The sequence below is a fragment of the Pleurodeles waltl genome, chromosome 8 (genome assembly GCF_031143425.1).
Source record: "Pleurodeles waltl isolate 20211129_DDA chromosome 8, aPleWal1.hap1.20221129, whole genome shotgun sequence".
Classification (NCBI taxonomy): domain Eukaryota; kingdom Metazoa; phylum Chordata; class Amphibia; order Caudata; family Salamandridae; genus Pleurodeles; species Pleurodeles waltl.
Window position 1 is genome coordinate 436408900 of NC_090447.1, and position 24821 is coordinate 436433720.

Below are 24821 nucleotides of genomic sequence, written 5' to 3' on the forward strand. Positions count from 1 at the left end.
CACAGTCAAGCCTGGGTCCCCAACACTCTAACCTGCAGTGCACAACCTCCTGAGTTGTCCTCCGGCGTCGTGGGACTCCCTTTTGTGACTTCGCGTGGACTCCGGTTCACTCTTCTTCCAAGTGCCTGTTCAGGTACTTCTGTGGGCGCTGCCTGCTTCTGTGAGGGCTCCCTGACTTGCTGGGCGCCCCCTCTGTCTCCTCATCCAAGTGGCGACATCCTGGTCCCTCCTGGGCCACAGCAGCATCCAAAAACCCTAACCGAGACCCTTGCAGCTAGCAAGGCTTGTTTGGAGTCTTTCTGCGTGGGAACACCTCTGCAAGCTTCTTCACGACGTGGGACATCCATCCTCCAAAGGGGAAGTTCCTAGTCCTCCTCGTTCTTGCAAAACACCAAGTTTCTTCCATCCAGTGGCAGCTTCCTTGCACCCTCAGCTGGCATTTCCTGGGCTCCTGCCCACTCTCGACACTGTTGCGACTCTTGGACTTGGTCCCCTTGTCTTACAGGTACTCAGGTCCGGAAATCCACTGTTGTTGCATTGCTGGTGTTGGTTTTCCTTGCAGAATCCCCCTATCACGACTTCTGTGCTCTCTGGGGGTTGTAGGTGCACTTTACACCTACCTTACAGGGTCTTGGGGGTGGCTATTTTTCTAACCCTCACTGTTTTCTTACAGTCCCAGTGACCCTCTACAAGCTCACATAGGTTTGGGGTCCATTCCTGGTTCGCATTCCACTTTTGGAGTATATGGTTTGTGTTGCCCCTATACCTATGTGCTCCTATTGCAAAAAACTGTAACTTTACATTGCTTGCATTACTTCCTTTTGCTATTACTTCCATAATTTTGGTTTGTGTACATATATATCTTGTGTATATTTCTCATCCTTATACTGAGGGTACTCACTGAGATACTTTTGGCATATTGTCATAAAAATAAAGTACCTTTATTTTTAGTATATCTGTGTATTGTGTTTTCTTATGATATTGTGCATATGACACCAGTGGTATAGTAGGAGCTTTACATGTCTCCTAGTTCAGCCTAAGCTACTTTGCCATAGCTACCTTCTATCAGCCTTAGCTGCTGGAAACACCTCTTCTACACTAATAAGGGATAAATGGACCTGGCACAAGGTGTAAGTACCTCTGGTACCCACTACAAGCCAGGCCAGCCTCCTACAGGTGGTACCTCAGGGGAGGAAGGCACCAAGACTCTGAGCTCATCCTTGAACAGGACAGGTAAAAGTTGGAAAAGAAAACAAAGAAAAAATACTGTGAATTAACTACAACCAAACAAAAGATAAAAGAGGTCAGGTATCCTTGAGAACATACCAGGAAACAAAAGGTTAGATAAAATAAGATAGTAAAATAACAAAGAAATCCACATAGGTCAGGCACCACTTGACCAGAGGGATAAGAATTATCAGCTACACAAGGAACTAATAAGGGGCCCTGAACACAATGCTTTTTTCGCATTTATTTCCTGCTATGTTTTCAAATTTGACCATGGCCTTTCTTATATTATCTCCTGCCTGATGTCACCAATAAAGCAGGACTGACTAGGATGAACTATTCACATATGTTAACAAGAAAATTCAGCATCAGCTTTCAGCATTTCTAAGAGCGATCTCTCTGTAAAAAATACTTATTGGTGGTTCTTTATCTGGTTTGGTGGTAACAGTGACCACTGTGTCTAACATGGAAGGTATGACAGGACACGCAGTATTAAAATGGTTGAATAGGTCTGTCTAGAAACTTTGCTCAAAGCAACCTTTCTATGTGAAAGTAACAATACATTACTGTGAGAAACCAGGGGAGTGGGGCTGTAGCCCTCCAGAAAGAAGCAGGCAGTGAATCAGATTCAGAGGATTTATGAGTAAGGTATCCTTTTTAGTGATAGGAGCACCTAACACCTTATTTCTCTGTTCAGAGAATTTGGTTAATTATGATTATCAGATATTTACCAAGTATAATTTCTACTGTGGGTTTAAGCTCATATAGTTTTTGGTAGCACTAGATAAAGAGTACTAATTTATCAGAGCCATTTATAATTTGGCTCCCCAAAAATCATTACATGCAACTCAGCTTGTTGGCATGAGAGTTGGTGGCTAGAGGACACCCACACTTCATTAACACATTCACAGCCATTCACAGTATTTTTCTATATCCATCATTAGTACATTCAACTGGCCTCCAACCATTAAACAACTTCTCAAGCCTTTTTGGGAGTTTCTAGACTTGTGGACTTGTTCAATCGTCCCCTCTTTACAGAAGCACTGGTGTGTCCTGCGAAGGATATTTGTATGGAGGAAAAAGCCTAAAAAGGAATTTAAAACACCTCTGACAAAGGACTGGTGAAAGAGATTCTTCTGAGCATTAGAAAGAACCACGAAGAACCAAACAGCTCTGCAGAGAAGTGCTGAACAGAATCAGGTCACACCACAGCTGGAGAACTTTAGCCAAAGGCCAAGCATGAACAAATGGAAAACAAAGAACTGGGAGAAGACCTAGTTGAAAAATATGTCAGACAGCGTTGCTACCTAGATTTCTTCTATATGTTTTTTTATAAAGGAGAAAACAGGAAGAGATGCAAAATAGTAGCTGGAAGTGATGTGCAGGAACCACTGTAGACATGATAGCACAGGATTTCTCCATTTACCCAATAAGAGGATATTGCCATCTAAGCCTAGGATACAAGAGATCTCGTCCCCCTCAATATGCATGTGCTTTTCTTGTCTGGACAATAAGGTGCCTATAGAGCAGTGTTTTTCAAACTTTTTAATGCTGCGCTCCCCCACCCTCTAGTGGGAAGAAAATAAAAATAAAAAATAAAAAAATCATCAGGCCTCCCTCGGATATTTTCCAAACTTATTCTATTTAATTGGCAATGTTTAAATATGTATACACTTTTTAAAAAAAAACATTGCAATTAAATTTGTAACGTGTAAAAGTATCCACAGTGTGATTATTAGAAAAAAAGAGAGAAAGGGACAAAGAGAGAGGGTTTGAAGAGTATTTTGAGTCCCTTCCCTTTTGACACATACTCCCAGCTTGGATATAAATGGCAAAACATGGTAGTGATGGTGGTTTACTGCTGCTCATTTTATTTCACCTTAAATCCCTTTTATTAGTTTCATGCTTCTTTTGGCCATAGTTTGGCTCTACCCTTCCCACCCCCCCTTCCACCTGGGATCACTTGAGGACCCCCCTAAGGGGGCCCACCCCCTAGTTTGAAGACCCTTGCTATAGAGAAAGGCACCAGATTACTGTTTATCTGTCAGCTCCTGGCTTGGTCCTTTGCTTGGAGACATGCTCCCAAGCTTGATGCGATCACCTTAACCTGAGCGCACACTAACAAATGTTTGGCCCCTGGGACGTTCCTTAATGCAGCTTCACCGCAGCCTGCTACAAGCAAATAAATCGGAACAAGCAGAATCTTCTATGTCTGTTATTTTTAAAGTGAGTTTTGCTCGCCAAAAGATAATAAAAGTAAGCAATAGGTTTTATGCGAATATAAGTAGCATTAGATGTTTCTTTCTCTACATATCCACTCACTACCTAGCCATCTTCTTATATTTCTTCTTTTGCTTAATCCAAAATGTAATACATTTTTCTGAGGTGCATCTGCTTTTGTGTTATGAATCTTGCACAAAGACTAACAAGAAAGCTTGATTAAGAGAAAGGACTCTCCCATAACAATATTTTTACCATACTTTTTACAGTTTTTGCAAATCTTGTTACGGCATTCATTTTATAGATTTCTGAAATTTGCATTTTCCGCATGTGAAAAATTCATTCCAGTAAATTTGGAATTTGTATATTAATTTTTCATTTGCATAATAAACATTTTGGGATCTTGTCATTTCAAAGGAATACATGCTTTTGGTCCAAATGCAATATCCTTCAAGATACATCATGTATTTCTTCTTGTTGCTTTTCTTACCATAATATAGCATGTGTTATAGCATTTTATTAATTACTGTAAATCGCATTGGTTTAAAGAGCTAGGGAACTTCCAGGAAATGAATGGAAATAAATAAACTCGGGAACTCGTGCACCGTAACAAGATGTTTCACTATTGAAATTCACTTACCACATGAGGGTTGCAATAAGCAGGCCAACACCTATGCAGTCTATAAATACAACCCAAAGGAGGAGCTTCAGTATCTGGAAAAATCCCATGTCCAGGACAAACCCAAATCCGAGTGTAGACACTGTTGGGAAAATAACAAAACCAGTCTTGCATCAGAGATAATGCTGTTCTCTACTTCTGTCTCTCTTTGGCTCTGTGCCCTTCGCAACACGTTATATACATTAATGTTAAAAAAACATTTCATAATCACAGGTGAGCCGAATCTTATTTGCCACAATGATGTGCGAATTAAAATCTCTATTTACCAACAACTGGCAAACAAATTCATACATCGAGACTTCTTCGTTCATGCTTGCCGCACAGCTCGAAAAATACAGAGAAAGTTTTACTACAGAAATGTGTTGTTTATAAAAATACTGCGTTGCTTTATAGGTGCATCTGGCAGTACACGACTTCAGAGTGTGTGGTCAGGTGGCAGAAATGCAATCAATGAACCTGGATTGAGGGGAATATAAGAGGAGGAGATGTATATGGGGATTGAGGACCCAAGATCGCTATAGTTAAATAAATTATGGCTGGGGCTTAAGTAGGATGCTTCCAAATCCATTTGACACGCTGAGAAAAATTTGGAGACGAGTAAGAATAGGGGCAAGGGCCGGATTGCATGGAGTCAAAATATCGCTTGTGCACTGTAAAGGGAGACAGGGCACGTCTGTGCTAGCACACTATGGGGGTTATTACAACTTTGGAGGAGGTGTTAATCCGTCCCAAAAGTGACGATAAAGTGACGGATATACCACCAGCCGTATTACGAGTCCATTATATCCTATAGAACTCGTAATACGGCTGGTGGTATATCCGTCACTTTACCGTCACTTTTGGGACGGATTAACACCTCCTCCAAAGTTGTAATAACCCCCTATGTATCAACGATAAATTAGAGATACCTGTGTAAATATATAGAGGTTTATATGTGTTGCAGATGCATGACGGAATAGGGTATACCAGTAAACATATTTGTGATATGTGCTTGAGTAGCAGCAGTAATGTGAAAACATGCTGTAACTGTCCATGACAACACGAACGGCCTGAAAAATGGGGGTGGAAAATCTATTAACTGTTTTAAGGCATACAGATTTCCAAGTGTAATATAAGGGCAAATAGCAGAGGAAAATGAGAACTCGACATAAGCACAATTAATACAGTGAGTGGAAAAGGGTGTACAACCACACTACAGAGATCACAAGAAATGAAATCATGCACATCAGATGTACTTGTGGGAGGTATATGTGGCTAAAAGGAGGCTGAGAGGGGTGGAAAGCAATAACCCTTATAACTGTTCAAGATGTGGCAATTCAAGAGCTGTCCTGCTGTACATGGTCTTGTAATGTTACTGTCAATAATACTCCTTTCTTTTTTTCAAATGTGTTGCTGTTTTTTAAAGTTTTTTTAATCAATGAAAGTACATCCCAAAAGGATGATATGAAAATAAACAGTTACAAAGTTCACAGTGATCAAAGAAATAGGTGTTGGGAGAATTGCAAGGAAAACTTAGCCATTCTCCCAAGTGTACAATGTCAAGGCATAGATGTGGTAACAGGGACCTCTTTAACCTTGAACTACTATTACAGTCTGCTTGGAACCTAGGTGCGTGTGTTGAAGCATGACCTGCTGGAAATTATAAGGGCTAGGGCTGTTGAGTATAGATACCAGCTCTTACTCTCAAATAAAGCTCTAGACGCACACTAAGCCTGTTTGAAAGAAGAAGATATGATGTAAATCCTGGGCTTGTAGGCTACCTCCAGAATTGACCAAAATTGGGCTCGCATTGGCCCACAGAAACATACCCTTGGCCCATTCGGATAAAAAATCCTGGAACTGGGCCTGACAATAAGGAGTTAAAAGGATGACAGTCACCGTGAAATTTATCAGCTTTTCATTTGCACAAATAAACTTGGCAGATCGCACATAAGAGCATCATACTGTTTTAGGATGTGTTAGAACTGAGTAACAGAAGCTTACAGATTATATGAACGGAAAGCAGCATCCATTCAAATCTAACTTTTCCACACTAGGGCCTCAAATATGAAAGCTAAAATATCACTTAACCCTTAAGATTAGTCACAGTAATTATCCATCCTAAAATGGAACTTCAAATTCAGCTGATTTAAAAGCTATCATCTTGGTCCTGTCCGATAGTTAAAAAGTCTGAAGAGATGTATCAAACCTCATAAAAGTTATATCAGCAGAATTGGCTAATCCCGTTCCCTGGTAGTTCTGCTTGAATACGTGGGAGAGGAGGTGAAGATGAAAATCCATTGTTATCTATACTAGGCCGTTTATTACATTCATGCTCCGCGCTACAAGGATAACTAGCATTGCAAAGCCAATAGGTCTCGGCTATGTGAGACCTACTGGCTCCAGAGAGGAGCTAAAACAAGGAAGGAAGGGAAACCTACTGGAGCTAAGCAATCAAAAGATAGCTAATGAGAATGACAATGAAAACAATTGAAGGTATGTTGTGAGCAGGTTGTAACCCACAGAAATGTACACAATACTTCCAGCTGCACATATGAGACCTAAAAATAATTACGACGTGGAAGTCACTAGATCCTCTCTTTCTAAAACTATGGTAGACCAAGCTTTGGCACAAAATGCAATAGAAAAAAATTACAGCACTTGTCCATGACAAACTTCTGAAGTATGATAAACTATGGACCCCTTTTCAGACCTTCATAAACAACAAGCATCATACCCGAGATCAGACCACTTGAAATATGAAACTGCTAGCAGATCAAGTCTTCGAGAGAGACAGTCCAATCCACAGAGTTTGAGACTGACTGCCATTTTTATTTCCATTATATTTTAATGTCTGATTACATTTGATCCATATACTGGTATTTAAATGGGTGGGGAAGGGGGTGGGGGGGTGGGGGGGCAATTGACGCTTGTCTCAAAGAACTTAAACACAATATATGTTATCTCTGAGCATGGCCCAGTTTGGCTGACACTTAGCTTGGTGGCCCCACAATGCCAATTTCCTCAACTATGGATCCTTAATGATGTTGAGCTTTGGGATGCAGCCCTCCGTGATCATATCAAAGAAACCATAGAAAATTACTTTCCTAAAAATGACACAGGCATGTTGGCCCTGTGGGATGTGGCGAAAGGAAATGTTACTTACCAAATAAGCATCTGCTTGTGGCATGTAGTGCTGTAGATTCACATACTTTGCATACTTCTGCCATCTAATGTCGGGTCCAGAAGGTTACAAGTTGTTTTTCTTTGAAAAGACTTTAGAGTCAAAAGGTTTAGCGACTCCTCCTCTTGCTGGTAATGAGCGTGGGCATCAACTCCACTGTTAGATTGTTTTACTGCAGGGGGTGATAATGGAGTGTGTTGTAAGTGTAAAGATAGAGAAGTCTCTGCAAGTGAATATGTAGAAATAAATGTGAAGATTGCAACGGCCACTGATGACCGGGGAGGAGGGTGGGAGCATGTGAAACTTCAACACTACATGCCACAAACAGATGCTTACTGAGTAAGTAACATTTTCCGTTTGATGGCATCTGTGGCTGTAGATACAAATGCCCTGCATAGACTGTCAAGCAGTACTTCCCTAAAAGCAGTGGCTAACCTGTGGGTGTTGCAATGGTCTGGAAAAGTGTACTTAGCACTGCCTGCCACAGATTAGCTTTCTGGTGTGCTAGAACATCCACACACTGTTTAGTGAAGATGTGTGGTGTGGACCATGTAGCTGCCTTACCTATGTCAGCTATGGGAATGTTTACTGAAAAGGCCACAGTTGCTCCTTTTTCGGTCTCTGCTCTAGATAGAACCGAGACATGCTGTATCTACATCATGGGCTTCAGCCCCACCCATAGGCTTGCCACTGGCTGGCTCCCTCATTGCTTCATTATGCATTCTCCCCATTTGCCCATGAGTTGTTGTGTGCCCCTGAGAGTAGTCCCACTAGTAGGTGGATGTTGTGGCGAATGGGCCAATGGCAAATTGCCTAGAATAGGTGAGAGTGCTGTAGAGAGTACCACCCCCTGCTTCTGCACACAATACATAGTTGTTATATCATCTGTGCAGATTAGGACAACTTTGCTGATCAGGTGAGGTGTGAACGCTTTCAGCACTAGTTGAACACCGAGGAGTTCTAGGTTACTGATGTGCATACTGTGATATTTGGGATCCCAGAGACCCTGGACCGTGAGATCTTGAAGGCGAGCATCCCACATTGTCTGTGGGGCGCCTGCTGTCAGAATGATCTGAGGCACAGGGCCGCGTAAAGGCCGTCCCTTTAGCAGGTTGGTTTTGTTCCACCACGCAAAAGGTGATGAGTGCAGCTGCTTACCAACACTAGATCTTTCAAAAGACCCTTTGATTGAGACCATTAACATGCTGGATATTCCTGCAACAGACGCATATGCAGGTGTGAATTTGGGACTATGGCAATGCATGCTGCCATCATGCCTAGAAGTCTCATGACACATCTGACTGCAACTTGATGGCTGGGGTGAAATAAGAAGGTTGTGTCTGAGAATTTTGTATCCTTGCTACATTGGGATAAGCTGTTTGCAGGACAACAGGGGCACTCTAGCGGGAAGTCCGGTGTGTTCCTTAAGTCCCTCCACTGGGGCTTCACCCTGCTCCTTTTTCAGCCCCAAGCGGGCTGCTTTTCTTGATGTCTGATGTAGGCTGAACAATACCCCTGGTATTGGCATGGTTTGGCCGCTGTAGGTCGCAGTGCCACCAAACTTGCCACACCTGCAGGTCTTGTCCTCCGAGTCGTCGGGTTGCAGTTTGGTCCAGCTTTGGCATCTGGTTCGGGAGTTAGCAGCTGGTCAGTGAAGTGACACTCAGTGGTTGCTTTGGGTAGTAAAGCGGTACCTCCAATCTGCAGGGAGTTCTCTAGCGATTTGCAAAGCCTGGAGGTACTCTGGGGTTTTTGTAGAGTTGTCCAGTTGTCCAGCAGCTCTGCAGCGATTGTCGGGTCCTGCCTGGGTGCAGCTGGCAGGGTTCGGTGCCTTTTCTTTGGTGCAGCAGGTCCACAGTTCTCGTGCTTCAAATCTTCTTGGTACTGGTCTTCTTTTGTCCATCGAATCTGATTTCCTGGTCTAGGGAGGCCCTCTAAATAGTAAATTTAGGGGCCGTTTTAGGGGGAACCTGGTAGTGGGTGGGTGGCTACTCCCACTAAGTGACCACTTCTGGTGGGCGGAGGTCACATCCCTATACCTGGTTGGCTGTTTTCCTTCCATCCAAGAGGGAGGAAAATGAAATGGAGTGTCCACCTCAGGGGCAACACCTTAGAGGTGGTGTATGCCAAGTAGGGCCAATCCCCCTATCCTTGGTGCAGTTTTCCCGCCGTTGCTCCTGCCAAAAGTAGGGGTTTGCAATGGGAGCGGCCATCTGCTGCTAGGAGCTGGGCTGGAGGTTGAGTTTCAAATGCGGTACGCCCTTTGAAGCTCGCCGCCAGGGCAGTGCGCATTTCTGAGGGAGGGGGCGTTAGCACCTCCACTCAGAAAGGGCTTTGTCTGCAACCGAGAGAGAAGTATTTCTCACCCCAATGTTGTAAATTGGCTGTCTGGAGGTGGCAGGCTGGTTAGAACCAGTCAGCAACCATGTCAGGGTAGTTAGCTTCTGCAGGGGGCACCTCTAAGGTGACCCATGGGTACATTTAATAATAAACCCAATGCTGGTACCAGTTTGGATTTATCATTCGGATACCAAACAACCCAGGGTTCAGAGTGGTCATCATGTAGCTGTGAAACTCGTGTTGACCCGTATCCATTACATGTATTAAAATGGCTATTCTGTCCACTCACTATGCCCAAGGTTTGGCAAGGGCATAGCGGGGGCATATTGCTCATGCAGCTATGCCCTTACATACAATATGGAGCACCCAACGTTAGGGCTGGAAGGCCGACCAGAGGGGTGACTTACCCACAGTGTATGCAGTGTGTAGTTGGCAGGGCACACAGGCAGTGTGCCATGTAGAATTTACTTTTTAGGTTGGCAGCAGGGCACTCTGCCCACAATGGCAGTGCTGGGTGTACTGGAATGCATGGCCCTAAAGGGTGGCACAATCTGTGCTGCTACCCTCAAGGGCCTACCCTTAGTGCCTCATACCCTGGCACCTAAATACCATTTACTAGGGACTTACAGTGGTAGCTAAAAGGTGTAGCTAATTGTGCCATGGTATCAACAGTTTTAGGGAAAGAGCTCTGGCCCAGGAAACCTGATCAGCAGGGGCCCTGGGCAGTATAATTTCTAGGCTATATCATACATCAGGCAAAAAGTGGGGGTTAACCATTTCAAAAAGAGGCCTCTCCTGACACCGACCATGGTCTGATGCAGTGATGGACCAGTAGCCTTTGCTTCGGTGGGAGGTGCTTTTTTGGGGCAGAACAGAGGAACCAGTACTCACTGTACTTTGCGCCAGAGGGAGATCTTGCATCTCGAGGACTGTGTTCACGTCAGAGTCTTTAACCGAAAAGGCCTCCTCCTCAGCTGCGAAGGCCTCTTGTATCTCTGCTTTTGCCTCTGACTCGACATCTTGTTCTCTAAAGATGTCCGGTTTCTTTTCTATCTCCTGTAGCTGCATCTCATGATGGTGGGCCCTTCGATCCTGTAGGGGTTTCTTGGAACAAAAAAAAAAGCGGCAAGCGTCACAGTCCTCCTCTTTATGCTCCGGGGACAAACAGAGGTTGCAGATGCTGTGCTGGTCGCTCAGTGGGAACTTCTCATGGCACTAAGGGCAAAAACAGAAGGGAGTCTGTTCCATCATAAGTGACTTCTCTAGAAGATAGAAATTGAGAAAATGGCAGCCCGGAGGGCCTCTGTAGGAGCGTATCGATCCAACGGGTGATTTCTTCTCATCCTGAAATGCAAGGAATGGAATATACGCATTCGAAAACAATACCGACCACGGGGAGGTATTCCGAACTGAAGTGTCTGACCCGGAGATTGGTGAAAACACAACTGGACCTGACGGCGGAAGAATGCAATCTAACAATGGAGTTGATGCCCATGGGCATTACCAGCAAGAGGAGGAGTCACTATACCTCGTGACCCTAAAGACTTTTCAAAGAAAAACAACTTGTAACCTTCCCGACCCAACACTATGCAGAGCATGTGTATCTACAGCCACACATGCCATAAAAACATGGTATTCCAGGAAGATTCTCTCATCAACAAGAACTAGAGCCTCAGATACGACAAGTGGAGGCATGCCATAGGGTAAGGGACTTTAAGGGTCCTAGGCCAGCTGCAGGGTGAGCTTGAAAACCTCTTAATGAAATCTGTGGCCAAAAAGTTGTGTTTCATTAATCAAACCTACTATGAACAAGGGGACAAGACGGACAGGCTTCTGGCGCATAAGTTATGCATCCACACCACCTATAAGCACATCAGAGTGAGTCGGCGAGGAGTAGTGCCTTTGCCAAGAGACAGAGGAAATCCTGGAGGTTTTCAATAACTACTACACTACTCTTTATCAGGCGCAACAGCTTGACGCCCAGCTACAGGATCCTTATCTGAGAACCTATAGTCCTCCGGATAGGTCTGAAAAGTTATGTCTTCTGAAGGAAGCTATCACTCTGGGGGAGGTCAGGGCGGCAATTAGCAGCATACCTCCACGTGAGGCCCCCAGCCCTGATGGCTATACCACCACTTTTTATGAAGCCTATGCCTCTCTCCTGGTCGACTCTCCAATGCGTGGCTTTAACTAATTTTCTACATTTGGAGTGGTTACTGATACCATGTGAGAGTCGCATATCACTCGTTTAGAAACCCAGTAAACTTGCCACACAATGTCATTCCTAGTGACCTATTGCTCTCCTTAACTGCGATGTGAAGCTATTTGCTTCCATCCCGGTTGCTCGCCTGTGCCAGATCTGGCAGACTTTAATTGCTCCAACAAAGTCGGGTTTGTATCGGCAATAGACAAGCAAACGATACTACTCGCTGACTGCCCTTAGGGAAGTAGCGCAGCAGCAACACCAACCAAAGGCCCTTGTCTTTCTCTCATTGTAGAGGCGGTGTTTGATAGGATAGATTGGCATTATCTCTCCAAAGCCCTTGACAAAATCCACCCAGACCCCAGAATGAAAACAAATTCTTGCCAGCTTTCAGAAACCTATAGCTAAATTCAAAATCAACTGCTCCTTCTCCCAAACCATTAGGCTTATGCGAGGCACCCGCCAAGGAAGCCCACTTTCCCATTCTAGCTTTGTCCTCATGATCGAACCCTTGGTAGAGAAGATAAAGGCAAACCCTCGGATCACTGGAATGATGGTCGACAAAGTTGAACATAAGCTTGCCTTATTCGCCAATGACGTACTCTGCTCTATCACAAACCCCAGTGTCATGGTTCAGTCCCTAATGAAAGAGTTGAAGCCTTCTCTCAGGTGTCAGGCTTCAAAGTTAACTTTGCTAAATCACGGGGCATGGGAGTCGTTGATCCCCAAAATAGTTTAGAGGGCCCTATCAGGCGTGAAAGCTTCCAGTGGGAGATGTTGCCCATCCCCAATCTGGGGATCTATCTGCCGCCCCTAACAAAGGACTTATACACCTGCAATAAACCTCCCTCCTCACATCCCTTTTCAAGGACTTGTATCGCTGGGGGGGGAACTTGAAATTTCGTGGTTGGGGAGATTTACTAGCTTGAAAATTAATTGTATGTCCGGGCTGTTATCTGTTTTCCAGACCCCTCCGCTCGCCCTCTTCTCTCTGCAACTTAAGCATATCCGAGCGAAAATGTTAGCTTTTGTATGAGGAGGTAAGTCCCCTAGAGTGACAAATGTAACACTGAGCAAGCCAGTCTCACCCATATCAAGCGAGTACGACTAGCAGGAGGTCTCCATTTGATGATGTCAAAAACTTTGCACACCTCCAACTTTCACGTTATGTCTTCTTCTGAACAGGATGATGGTCCTGCTCAAATGTGATCATTATGTGAGGGGTCGGGTGGAAGTTGTTTCGGATACTGTCTTTCATCTGTATACGAGTGTACGTGATTTGTAATTCCCATTATGTGCGAGTAAGAATTATCATCCCTGGTTACTTGGTAAGATTTGTCATATTTACTTGTTTTCACTTAAAAATGCAAAATAAAATTGTTCAAAAAAGTACCACCTGCCAAAGAACATCTGTGCTCATTTATAAGATTTACTATCAATCTAGTGACAGCTGGTGAGTAGCATTTTGACGAAATGGCCAGGTCTTCCATTGATAATGTTAGCCTCTGCTTCAAATCTGGAAAACATAAGTCCTTCTCAACAGAGATGTGAAAACAGCAGTGTTTAAGTATTTTTAATACAGACAAACACACTGTTTCATTATCACCAACTGAGCTATAGCCCCCACTATGAACTTTTCTAAGATGAAGAACTGTTTAATGTAAGGCCTTATGCCTCTTGCTGTTTTGCCCTGTCATGAAACAGCACAAGTAAACATTTTCACTGAGGCGTTCTTTAAGATTTGAACATTGGTTCCTAATGTAATAAACTCTTCACTTGTCAACAGCAGCTATGGGAGATCTCCAGAAAGATATTGATGGAATGTTGTCGGGGGGAGCTTGCTCTGCTTCAGGAAAGCATAACTCTATTCCAGGGCACTGCAGGATCAGAAATATGCTAAATTGTACCAGACACCACAGGAGTGGAGTGCTCCAGCCAAGATTATTACCATTGAAGCACAACCTGAGCCAGAGAGATGGTGAGGGCAGAGTCCACTGTATTCCACTGCACGTTCTTCCAAGATAACACTGAGGTGTGTGCAATGCAACTAAGGGACTTGCTTTATAGTCCGTTACTCTTCTGCCCCATTTGCTTGCAGGTCATCCAGGATGAAATCCAGACTTCAGCGACAAGTGACAACCAATATATGGTCTAAAATTGAAAAAGAGCCAAAGATGAGGCATTATTGGAAAGCAAAGTCTTAGCACTGGGAAATGGTTGTGACCCTTGCAAGCTCGAATTGTCCTATAACAATCTGAAAGTGCCAGAAGGGCTGACCTGATGTTGTGTACATATGAATTTGCTGTTCATCTTGTGCTGCATCATGAGATGCACAGGTGCAGTTGCAGGTATTGTTTTTTTTTTTTTAATGGTTGCCGACGTTCCAGGTTCTTGCTTGTTGGGAGTTGCAATGAGAATCTCCATTCTGACTGCTGTTCTGCACATGCTAGTATTTGGTCATGGGCTTCTCCTTACTCGAGACATAAGTAAAGGCTTCAACACTTCTCCTGCTGTTGCCTGATTCATTTATGCTCTCTACATATATCGGCGACTAGCGGATTACCTCTTGGTGTCCACCACCTGACTGTCTTCAGGTTCTACACTTAAAGGAATTCTCAACACACAGTCCACTATGACGTTCTTGCTGCAAGAAAGGTCTTAATGCAGAAATTATATTCCTGAAGCCTTGACAAAAATCCTCCCTAATCTGGCAGATGCCTTCACTGTACTATTGCCATTGAGCATATAGATCAACAGTTTATGGTGTGTGAAAATATCGAACTGTGTGTCCCGTGGGAAGGTTTTGAGTGTTTCCATGGCCCATGAACAGGCCAATGCTGCCCATTCTATTGTGCTGTAATTAGTTTCAGCAGCTGTAAGGGAATGGGAAGCTAAGGCAATGGCATGTTCCTTCTTATTCACCCACTGGGAAAGGACTGCACAGAGTCCTATTTGGCTCGCATCAACCATGAGACTCCACCTAGTTGGCTACGGAAGTAGATAAGAGTGCTGCACAAACCTCTGGCAGAAGGGCTTGTCGTAATGTTTCTGCACCTCTAAGATTTAAAGATTATATGCAGTGAAATTTATACACAAATTGTTTATGTAAATATTTTTGAGAGCATTTTGTTTTTTTGTTATTTTTTTTCATTTGTATAAGCGGAAGGATGATGTGTACATATAAATTGGCTGTGCATCTCGTGCTGCATCACAAGATGCACAGAAGGAGTTGTAGGAATTGTTTTCTTTTAATGATTGCCGACATTCCAGGTTCTTGTTCGTTGGGAGCTGCAATGAGAATCTTCATTCTAATCGCTGCTCCAGACGTGCGAGGACTTGGTTGTGGGCTCCCTCCTTACTCGAGACATAAATAAAGTATCCAACGCTTCTCCCGGTATTGCCTCATCCATTTATGCTCCCTTCACCTGACAGGTTAGTATGTGAGGTGCTTTTGGGCTGTTTGTGGCCAAATGTTTTGCTTTTGGGGGCCAGCCAGGTTTTTACTGGTGATTTCCATGATCTTTCCAGAAACACTGCCTACAGCAAGCACAAATGCATGCAGTCTCCAATACCTTCAAAACTATTTTACAGGGTGTCAAAGTTCAAAACTGTTCAGATCTGCAAATGTGGACACTTTCTTTTAGCTATATGATTTGCAGCTGCATGCTCTGTTTCTTACGTTGCGCACCAAATAACTTTTTTTTTTTTTACAGATCTATACAATCTACACAAAAAGTGTTTTTTGTGGTAATCTAAATTGTTATGACCTATAGCAGTTATTTAGCAACTTACTCTGTCTTAGAAGCCTGTCAAATCCGGATGTATAGCCTCTTTATTATGTACACCTCAGCAGAGAAGTATGGGAGAACACTGGAAATACCTAGCTGAACAAGTATAGTTAAGTGATGCATCTCTCCTCAGCACTTACATAATTACCTGAATGTGGGAGGTATCTTCTGTTTTCTAAACGAAGACGATGTATTAAGAGAAGCATAATCAGAGAAGCCCACTTTTACTTTGGTGCCGGTGACCATTGTTCGCCCCTGGACCCAGCAACGAGTGAGATGCTTGCCCTAACTAACTACATAACACACCAAACTGTAGGTCACAGAACCCGAAAAGTGAGCTATGACATAATAGTGATTTCCCTGGGTGCTATAAGATTGGAGTCAATCAGACTGATTCTCAAATTAATGCCTGAAGCATTTAGATCAAAAGCCTTAAAGTTCTTATGGCCAAAGAAAAAGGGCTGAAACTTTGCATTAATGGTATTTTAAATATTATCTGAGCTATATCTTGTATTCTAGTTGCAGTGTTTTTTTTTTCCCCTACTCCAAAAATGCCGCCTGTACCCGAGGTAAAATAAAAGTAAGCAGAACCGGTTGCTTGATGTTATGTTCTATAAACTTGTAGACAATATCCATGCAGAGGACTTGATTGCAGAGAGCCCTACGGATTGTTCCTCATACACTGCACTAAAGAGCTGTTTTCCGCGGGAGCAGAGATATGACAAATTGTACCAGAGATCACAGGAATGACCTATATTCATTAGTGAAAAGGATAAAATCCACAATGGTGGTCATAAGCGGCTATCTAGGCCACTACAATCTCACATTAGTTCCTAAATATTTTACTCTGCCTTGTCATTCTGTCAAACCCTGGGGGCATTTTCGTGGGGTATATAAACATTCATGTAGGATGGCAGGTGCACCTCAGCAGAACAGCATGGGTCATTAATAATTACAGGTAGGTGATGCATTTAACACTTACAAATTTCAGTTTGGTTTCTACTATTTTAGATGTGTACTATTAAGTTCAACCGGAGACTACAGGAATCTGGTGTTGAAGTGACAGCATTCCCACAGAGATTACCACTGAACCACTACAGAAACGTTCTGAACTAGAGTGATGTGGAATACCGAGTCCTCACACAACTCCACACAATGTTTTTCCAAGATGGCACAGAAGTGTGCAATGTAGCTATGCAATTTACTCTCATTTGTGACATTGCTACCCTGGAATTATAAATTCTGGCATTGGTGGTATCCAGAAAGCAGGGATAAATGACTAGCACATAGCTGAATGGTGAACCAGAGCCAAAAAACATTCATAGTGTGCCCTGTAAAGCGTTGGCACTGGAAAAGAGTCAGGATACAGAACAGAGTGTGGGGGATGTGGGCAAGTGCTTGAGTTTCCCCTGGCTAGGCAACCCACCCAACTCTATGACACAGAATCTGAAATCTGAACGATGATGTAACAGTGATTCCCTTGGTCCCTTCACACATCCTGCTGTGACCATGTCACATTGTATTTCAGATCTCAAGCAGGTTACTTTTATACATTAAATGATCAAGTAAAATGGATGGATAGAATACCTCAATCCCAGCTCTCCTTTTGTGATCAGGCCAGATACGGGTGACTGGTATGGGAGCCTCTCAGTAGTTACACTCTCTCACAATGATCCAGTATTGATGGAGATCCCGCAATACTTGCAGGGAACTTTCCAAACTATAAAACAAAAGATCTATTCAACTGAAAGTATTTTCTGGGAGTGTTAAAGGAGATCTAGCAATACTTGCAGAAAACTACCTAAACTATAAAATGAACAATCTCTCCAACTGAAAGTACTTTAACTGAGATGCATGTCAAGGAAAAAACAGCGAAGTAGATGGACAGGCTCAGAAGTGTGTCATTAGTGGGTGCAACCTTAACAGAGTTCAAGGGGTGGTTCCATCTCCTGCTTCATGCAAATTGATATTAAATTATGGGACCTCTATATTTCTGTGAGGGAATGCAAAACAGGATCTTGGCACCAACACTTCTTCCAGAAGGGGGAGAATTAGGGATATATGATGTAGAGTTGCTACATAACGCTGAAAACGCAGCCAACGCAGTATCTTGTATTAGCCATGTTTCACAAAGGGGAGGGAGAATCAGAACGACTCAATGTAACATTTTCTTTATCAAAAGGTTTTTAACAATAATCCCTAACAAGCTTTTGACGTTTTCAAAGCTATGAAGATCCTCATCTCAACCAGCAGTCTGGTGAGGAACCTGATGACCAAGGTGGCTTCAGGGGAAAGTTTTATCACAAAAAGGGAACAAATCTCTAATCGGTTCTGATTTATGCTCAATTGTGAAGCTTTTTTAAGATGGAAAATGCAACAAATCAAGAAGGAGAACATCACTTTGAACATAGAGGCATTCTTGTAGTTCCTGTAAGTCCCTAGGTAGTGCATGTGGAAAGGGTTCAATGTTTTCTGCCAGTTTTGTGTAGCCTAAAACTTTTTTAAGTTAATGAGGGGGGTGTGGGCTGGCAAGATGGCCACTAGGATGCACTAAGCCCGAGCTCCGTAGCCACTGTAACTAATTCTTCATCATCCTCCCTGTAGAAGTGCTTAACTGCCTTCAAAATGAATGGCAGGGAATCCTGCTGTATGCCCCCTTCAAATAGACACCCTGCATCAGGAGTTATATGGCCTGGGAGCGGGATTGCATGCTTTGATTAGCCCGGCCTCCACTCCAATTCGCTCAGCTGTATGTTGAAGCGGCCTGTCTACAGGACCTGACTGCGGGGAGTGGTGGTGTCAAGTCGCTGGCAAGAGTGGAGCGGCACTCCAGGCTTGCGGGGTGCTTGCTGGGGAGTGCATACATTGAGGAGGGATCCCATGAAGATCAGGTACCGAGGACCTTGTTGAGTGAAGAGCCAGGAGCTCGACATTGGGGCCGCTGGTGGGGAAGAGTACGAGGCGACCTGGGCCACAGGCGGCACTACGTACAGGGGACTGCTGTAGTTCCCTGATGGGGAGCTGTGCATTGATTGACTCCCGGGTTGCATCCAGGAAGGCCTGTGCTTGGCGGCCCGGGGCTCAAGTCTGGGCCCCCTTCCAAGAGAATACTGTGCATTGGTGTGCACTCTTGGGTGAGTGGGGCCTGCGAGGGTGTGGGACCGGCCACTAGGGGCTCTAGCCTCAAGAACTGAGTGGTGCACGGAGGGGTCCCCCCATATATTGAGCCTGAGAGGAGCGAGCCGCTATCGAGAGGCAGCAGGACAAAGAGAGGGCTCAGCCTTGTATGCAGACATCCTGTGCAGACCAGAAACCATTTGGGCAAATGGCATTGGGTGCCCATGGGTGCTAGAGGGTCGCACTGTGGGGGCCAAGGGAGCCGCTGACAGCACTGGGCCCCTTGGAGGACTTGGACAGGCCTGGTGTGTGCAGGCTGCCTAGGACCTCCTGCTCCTAACGTGCCTGCGGTGAGTAAGCGCAGCCAGGAATACAAGGCACTACCTTGGGCATGGTATAAGCCAGGTGCGGTGAACAATACCAGGGAGCGACCTGAAGTGGGAGTCCAGCTGAGGTCGGAGCAGGCACTGGTTGCGGGCTGGGTGGGCCCTGCGGAACTTCAGTGCTGTGGCCCCGGGGCCGATCATAGGGAAAGATAAAGTACACAAGGGACAGCAGAGCTATGGCAGTGCCTGTGACTGCATAGCACTCGTCAAATGGGGGCCCCAAAGCTGGATCCAGAAGAGGAACCATCAAAAACAGCATTGCTTGAAGCTCTGCAGGGGTCCCGCACTGCTTTGGAGGGTAAGATTGCCACTGTTCAATTGAACTTAGCCTCTTGCACACAGACCTTCCCAATGTGTCAGAGAGGATGACAGTTGCAGAGCAGTTGATTGGTGGTCCGGGCCAGGATTATGCCACTCTTAAGGAACAGGTTGTGCAGCTTACAGCCACTGCTAAGATGTCAGAGGATAGGGCAGAGGTCGCTGAGGGCAGGCTGTAATAATCTGAGCCAGGTGGGGTTTCCCGACCGTGTGAAAAGAGAGTCGACCAAGAGTTTAGTGGGGCACTGGATTCTTAACACCATTAAACCGGAGGGCCTGCTCCATATGTTTGCAGTTGAAAGAGCGCATCGAGCTTGGGCGATGCGTCCCCCACCAGGGGCCCCTCCACCGGCCCTCATAGCACCGTGACAGAGATTGCAAACTCAGGCCCGCCTGTGAGGCAGGAACCTTGAAGTATGAGAATCACAGTAATACCATCTTCCCAGATTATACCAGCAAGGTGCAGTCAAAGGTCAAGTTGTTTGAGGAAGTCAAACAAAAGCTCAAAAATATGGACTGTCCTATATGTTTCTGTTTCCGGCTAAACTACGAGTGGTAGCACAAAGAAACCTGAAGATGTTTGGACATGGCATGAACAATGGGACCAGTTGCCATGCAGAGAACAAGGGGCATTGAGAACGAACCGTGGGAGACAGACGGGGAGACTGGGTTATGCATGCCACAGTAAATCGCAGGAACCTTCCTCAGCTGGGACCAGTACTGTGTTACGAATTGTCGTACAGAAGGATGGCACGCTAGCGGATAAGGAGATGGAGCTAGCTTGCCCTGCCATTCAAGTGGAGAAATGGAGGGCCCAGTTCCGACTCCATCAGGGACTGCCAGCACCCAGTCTGAGTGAGACTGCCAGGTGACATTTGTGGGGGTGTGGTTGATCATGGTCCTGATGTGTAAGTATGCCACGGGATTGGGTGGAGAGAAATGTTGAGGTTCCGTACAGGCCTCAAATAATTAATAACTATAGTAACAGGGTGTAGGAGGCTGGACTGGCTTGTAGTGAGTACCAAGGGGTACTTGCACCTTGCACCAGGCCCAGTTATCCCTTATTAGTGTATAGGGTGTCTAGCAGCTTAGGCTGATAGATAATGGTAGCTTAGCAAAGCAGCTCAGGCTGAACTAGGAGACGTGTGAAGCTACTACAGTACCACTTAGTGTCATATGCACAATATCATAAGAAAACACAATACACAGTTATACTAAAAATAAAGGTACTTTATTTTTATGACAATATGCCAAAGTATCTTAGAATGTACCCTCAGTGAGAGGATAGGAAATATACACAAGATATATATACACAATAGCAAAAATATGCAGTATAGTCTTAGAAAACAGTGCAACCAATGTATAGTTACAATAGGATGCAATGGGGAAACATAGGGATAGGGGCAACACAAACCATATACTCCAGAAGTGGAATGCGAACCACGAATGGACCCCAAACCTATGTGACCTTGTAGAGGGTCGCTGGGACTATTAGAAAATAGTGAGAGTTAGAAAAATAACCCTCCCCAAGACCCTGAAAAGTGAGTGCAAAGTGCACTAAAGTTCCCCTAAGGACAAAATAGTCGTGTTAGAGGGAAAATGCAAGGAAAACACAAATCAGCAATGCAACAACGATGGATTCCTGACTGAGGGTACCTGTGGAACAAGGGGACCAAGTCCAAAAGTCACAAGCAGCTCGGAGATGGGCAGATGCCCAAGAAATGCCAGCGGTTGGTGCAAAGAAGCTCTTACTAGGCTGAAGAACTGTGAATACTGCAGGAACGACAAGGGCTAGAGACTTCCCCTTTGGAGGATGGATCCCCCACGCCTTGGAGAGTCGTGCAGAAGTGTTTTCCCGCCGGATGGACGCCAACAAGCCTTGCTACACGCAAATCGTGTGTTTGGCGTTTTTGGACGCTGCTGGGGCCCAGGAGGGACCAGGAGGTCGCAAATAGGACCTGCAGAGAGAGGGGACGTCGAGCAAGACAAGGAGCCCTCACTGAAGCAGGTAGCACCCGGAGAAGTGCCAGAAACAGGCACTACGAGGGTGCGTGAAACGGTGCTCGCCGAAGTTGCACAAAGGAGTCCCACGTCGCCGGAGACCAACTTAGAAAGTCGTGCAATGCAGGTTAGAGTGCCGTGGACCCAGGCTTGGCTGTGCACGAAGGATTTCCGCCGGAAGTGCACAGGGGCCGGAGTAGCTTGCAAAGTCGCGGTTCCCAGCAATGCAGCCCAGCGAGGTGAGGCAAGGACTTACCTCCACCAAACTTGGGCTGAAGAGTCACTGGACTGTGGGGGTCACTTGGACGGTGTTGCTGGATTCGAGGGACCTCGCTCGTCGTGCTGAGAGGAGACCCAAGGGACCGGTAATGCAGCTTTTTGGTGCCTGCGGTTGCAGGGGGAAGATTCCGTCGACCCACGGGAGATTTCTTCGGAGCTTCTGGTGCAGAGAGGAGGCAGGCTACCCCCACAGCATGCACAAGCAGGAAAACAGTCGAGAAGGCGACAGGATCAGCGTTACAGAGTTGCAGTAGTCGTCTTTGCTACTATGTTGCACGTTTGCAGGCTTCCAGCGCGGTCAGCGGTCGTTTCCTTATCAGAAGGTGAAGAGAGAGATGCAGAGGAACTCGGCTGAGCTCATGCATTCGTTATCTGAAGTTTCCCCAGAGACAGAGACCCTAAATAGCCAGAAAAGAGGGTTTGGCTACCTAGGAGAGAGGAAAGGCTACTAACACCTGAAGGAGCCTATCAGCAGGAGTCTCTGACGTCACCTGGTGGCACTGGCCACTCAGAGCAGTCCAGTGTGCCAGCAGCACCTCTGTTTCCAAGATGGCAGAGGTCTGGAGCACACTGGAGGAGCTCTGGACACCTCCCAGGGGAGGTGCAGGTCAGGGGAGTGGTCACTCCCCTTTCCTTTGTCCAGTTTCGCGCCAGAGCAGGGGCTAAGGGGTCCCTGAACCGGTGTAGACTGGCTTATGCAGAATTGGGCACATCTGTGCCCAACAAAGCATTTCCAGAGGCTGGGGGAGGCTACTCCTCCCCTGCCTTCACACCATTTTCCAAAGGGAGAGGGTGTCACACCCTCTCTCAGAGGAAGTTCTTTGTTCTGCCATCCTGGGCCAGGCCTGGCTGGACCCCAGGAGGGCAGCTGCCTGTCTGAGGGGTTGGCAGCAGCAGCAGCAGCAGCTGCAGAGAAACCCCAGGAAGGGCAGTCTGGCAGTACCAGGGTCTGTGCTACAGACCACTGGGATCATGGAATTGTACCAACAATGCCAGGATGGCATAGAGGGGGCAATTCCATGATCATAGACATGTTACATGGCCATATTCGGAGTTACCATGGTGAAGCTACATATAGGTAGTGACCTATATGTAGTGCACGCGTGTAATGGTGTCCCCGCACTCACAAAGTTCAGTGAATTGGCTCTGAACAATGTGGGGGCACCTTGGCTAGTGCCAGGGTGCCCTCACACTAAGTAACTTTGCACCTAACCTTTACCAGGTAAAGGTTAGACATATAGGTGACTTATAAGTTACTTAAGTGCAGTGTAAAATGGCTGTGAAATAACGTGGACGTTATTTCACTCAGGCTGCAGTGGCAGGCCTGTGTAAGAATTGTCAGAGCTCCCTATGGGTGGCAAAAGAAATGCTGCAGCCCATAGGGATCTCCTGGAACCCCAATACCCTGGGTACCTCAGTACCATATACTAGGGAATTATAAGGGTGTTCCAGTAAGCCAATGTAAATTGGTAAAATTGGTCACTAGCCTGTTAGTGACAATTTGAAAGTAATGAGAGAGCATAACCACTGAGGTTCTGGTTAGCAGAGCCTCAGTGAGACAGTTAGGCACCACACAGGGAACATATACATGCACACCTATGAGCACTGGGGCCCTGTGTGACAGGGTCCCAGTGACACATACATATAGGCCACAAACCTATGAGCACTGGGGTCCTGACTAGCAGGATCCCAGTGACACATAACAACCATACTGAAAACATGGTGTTTTCACTATGAGCACTGAGGCCTGGCTATCAGGATCCCAGTGAGACAGTGAAAACAGTGACAAACACCCTGACATACACTCACAAACAGGCCAAAAGTGGGGGTAACAAGGCTAGAAAGAGGCTACCTTCTCACACAACCCCCCCCCCAAACGAAGGACAATAAGGCTAACCTTGGCCAGTTGAGACTTTATTGTCTAAGTGGTGATAAGTAGAGAGTAGCTCTGCAATAGACTGGTTACTCCCTTTATCATCCACTATATGGTTACTTCCCTGTGGGGATGTAAACCACCCTGTTTGAAGTTTTTTAGCTAAGTAACAATGTGAAGATGTATTTTCAGAGTTTCTATCAGTAAGTTTTAGTTTAGAGCAGTGGGAATTGTCCACTGAATCTATTTGTAGTGATGGAAATGCCAGACAGGGATGCTGTCTCAGAAAAGCCATGGCTGGGCAAAAACTTTGTCCATTTGGCTGGAAGAGAGAACAGGGATGCTGTTTCTCTTGAGTTGGAGCAGGGCAGGGATGCTGTCCTATGAGCTCCACACTAGGGCAGGGATGCTGTCCTAAGTGTTGTGAGGCAGTACAGGGTTTCTGCACTAAAGTTTCTCTGGGAGGGTTGGAGGGATGCTCCATGTTAACTAAAATGGTGCTCTTTTTGTCACCAATGTTAGTTATCCCACAGAGAGGTACTTCTTCCTCAGGGAGTCCAGCTATGCCAGCTGATGATTCCCTTGGAACAGGTGCCACCCGAGGAGAGGTTTCTCCCACCACAGGAATGGTATCCTGAATGGTAGGGTGGTTAGGGGATACTGTGATACCCTTTTTACCTGTTGATGGAGAGGGATCCTGAGTTTTCAGGCCTTCTCTCCTTTGCTTTTTCATTTCAGTAGAAATGAGAGGGAACAATTCCTCAGGGATGCCCAGCATGGCTGCATGGGCATAAAACTCTACATCAGCCCAACCTGAGGCCTCTAGGTCATTACCTAAGAGACAGTCTACAGGTAAGCTAGGTGATACCACCACCTGCTTAGGGCCAGTAACTCCACCCCAACTAAACTGAATTATAGCTAAGGGAAGAAACTTAGTGGAGTTATGGACATCAATAATCTTATACTGTTGTCCAATGATGTGTTGATCAGGGTGCACTAGGTTTTCAGTCACCAAAGTGAAACTGGCACCTGTGTCCCTGTAGGCCAAGGCCTCAACACCATTTATTGAAACTGTCTGCCTGTACTTATCCATTGTAAGGGGACAAGCAGCCAGTGTGGCAAGGCCAATGCCACTAGGTGTGACAGAAACTGTCTTGGGACTGATTACATCAGTTTCCACTATGGACCCATAAGTGAACCCAACTACACCCTTTGCTTGACTGTTGC

General features: G+C 45.5%; 1 protein-coding gene across 2 annotated transcripts in view; it reads right to left on the reverse strand.

Moving 5' to 3' along the window:
- The window catches only part of UNC50 (unc-50 inner nuclear membrane RNA binding protein), a 210663-nt gene that overhangs the window by 40937 nt on the left and 144905 nt on the right, over positions 1 to 24821 (reverse strand). For both annotated transcript variants that reach the window (XM_069204326.1, XM_069204327.1), the window contains exon 3: positions 4088 to 4208. In XM_069204326.1, the coding sequence (XP_069060427.1) occupies positions 4088 to 4208 (121 nt within the window). The remainder of the gene's footprint in view (positions 1 to 4087; positions 4209 to 24821) is intronic.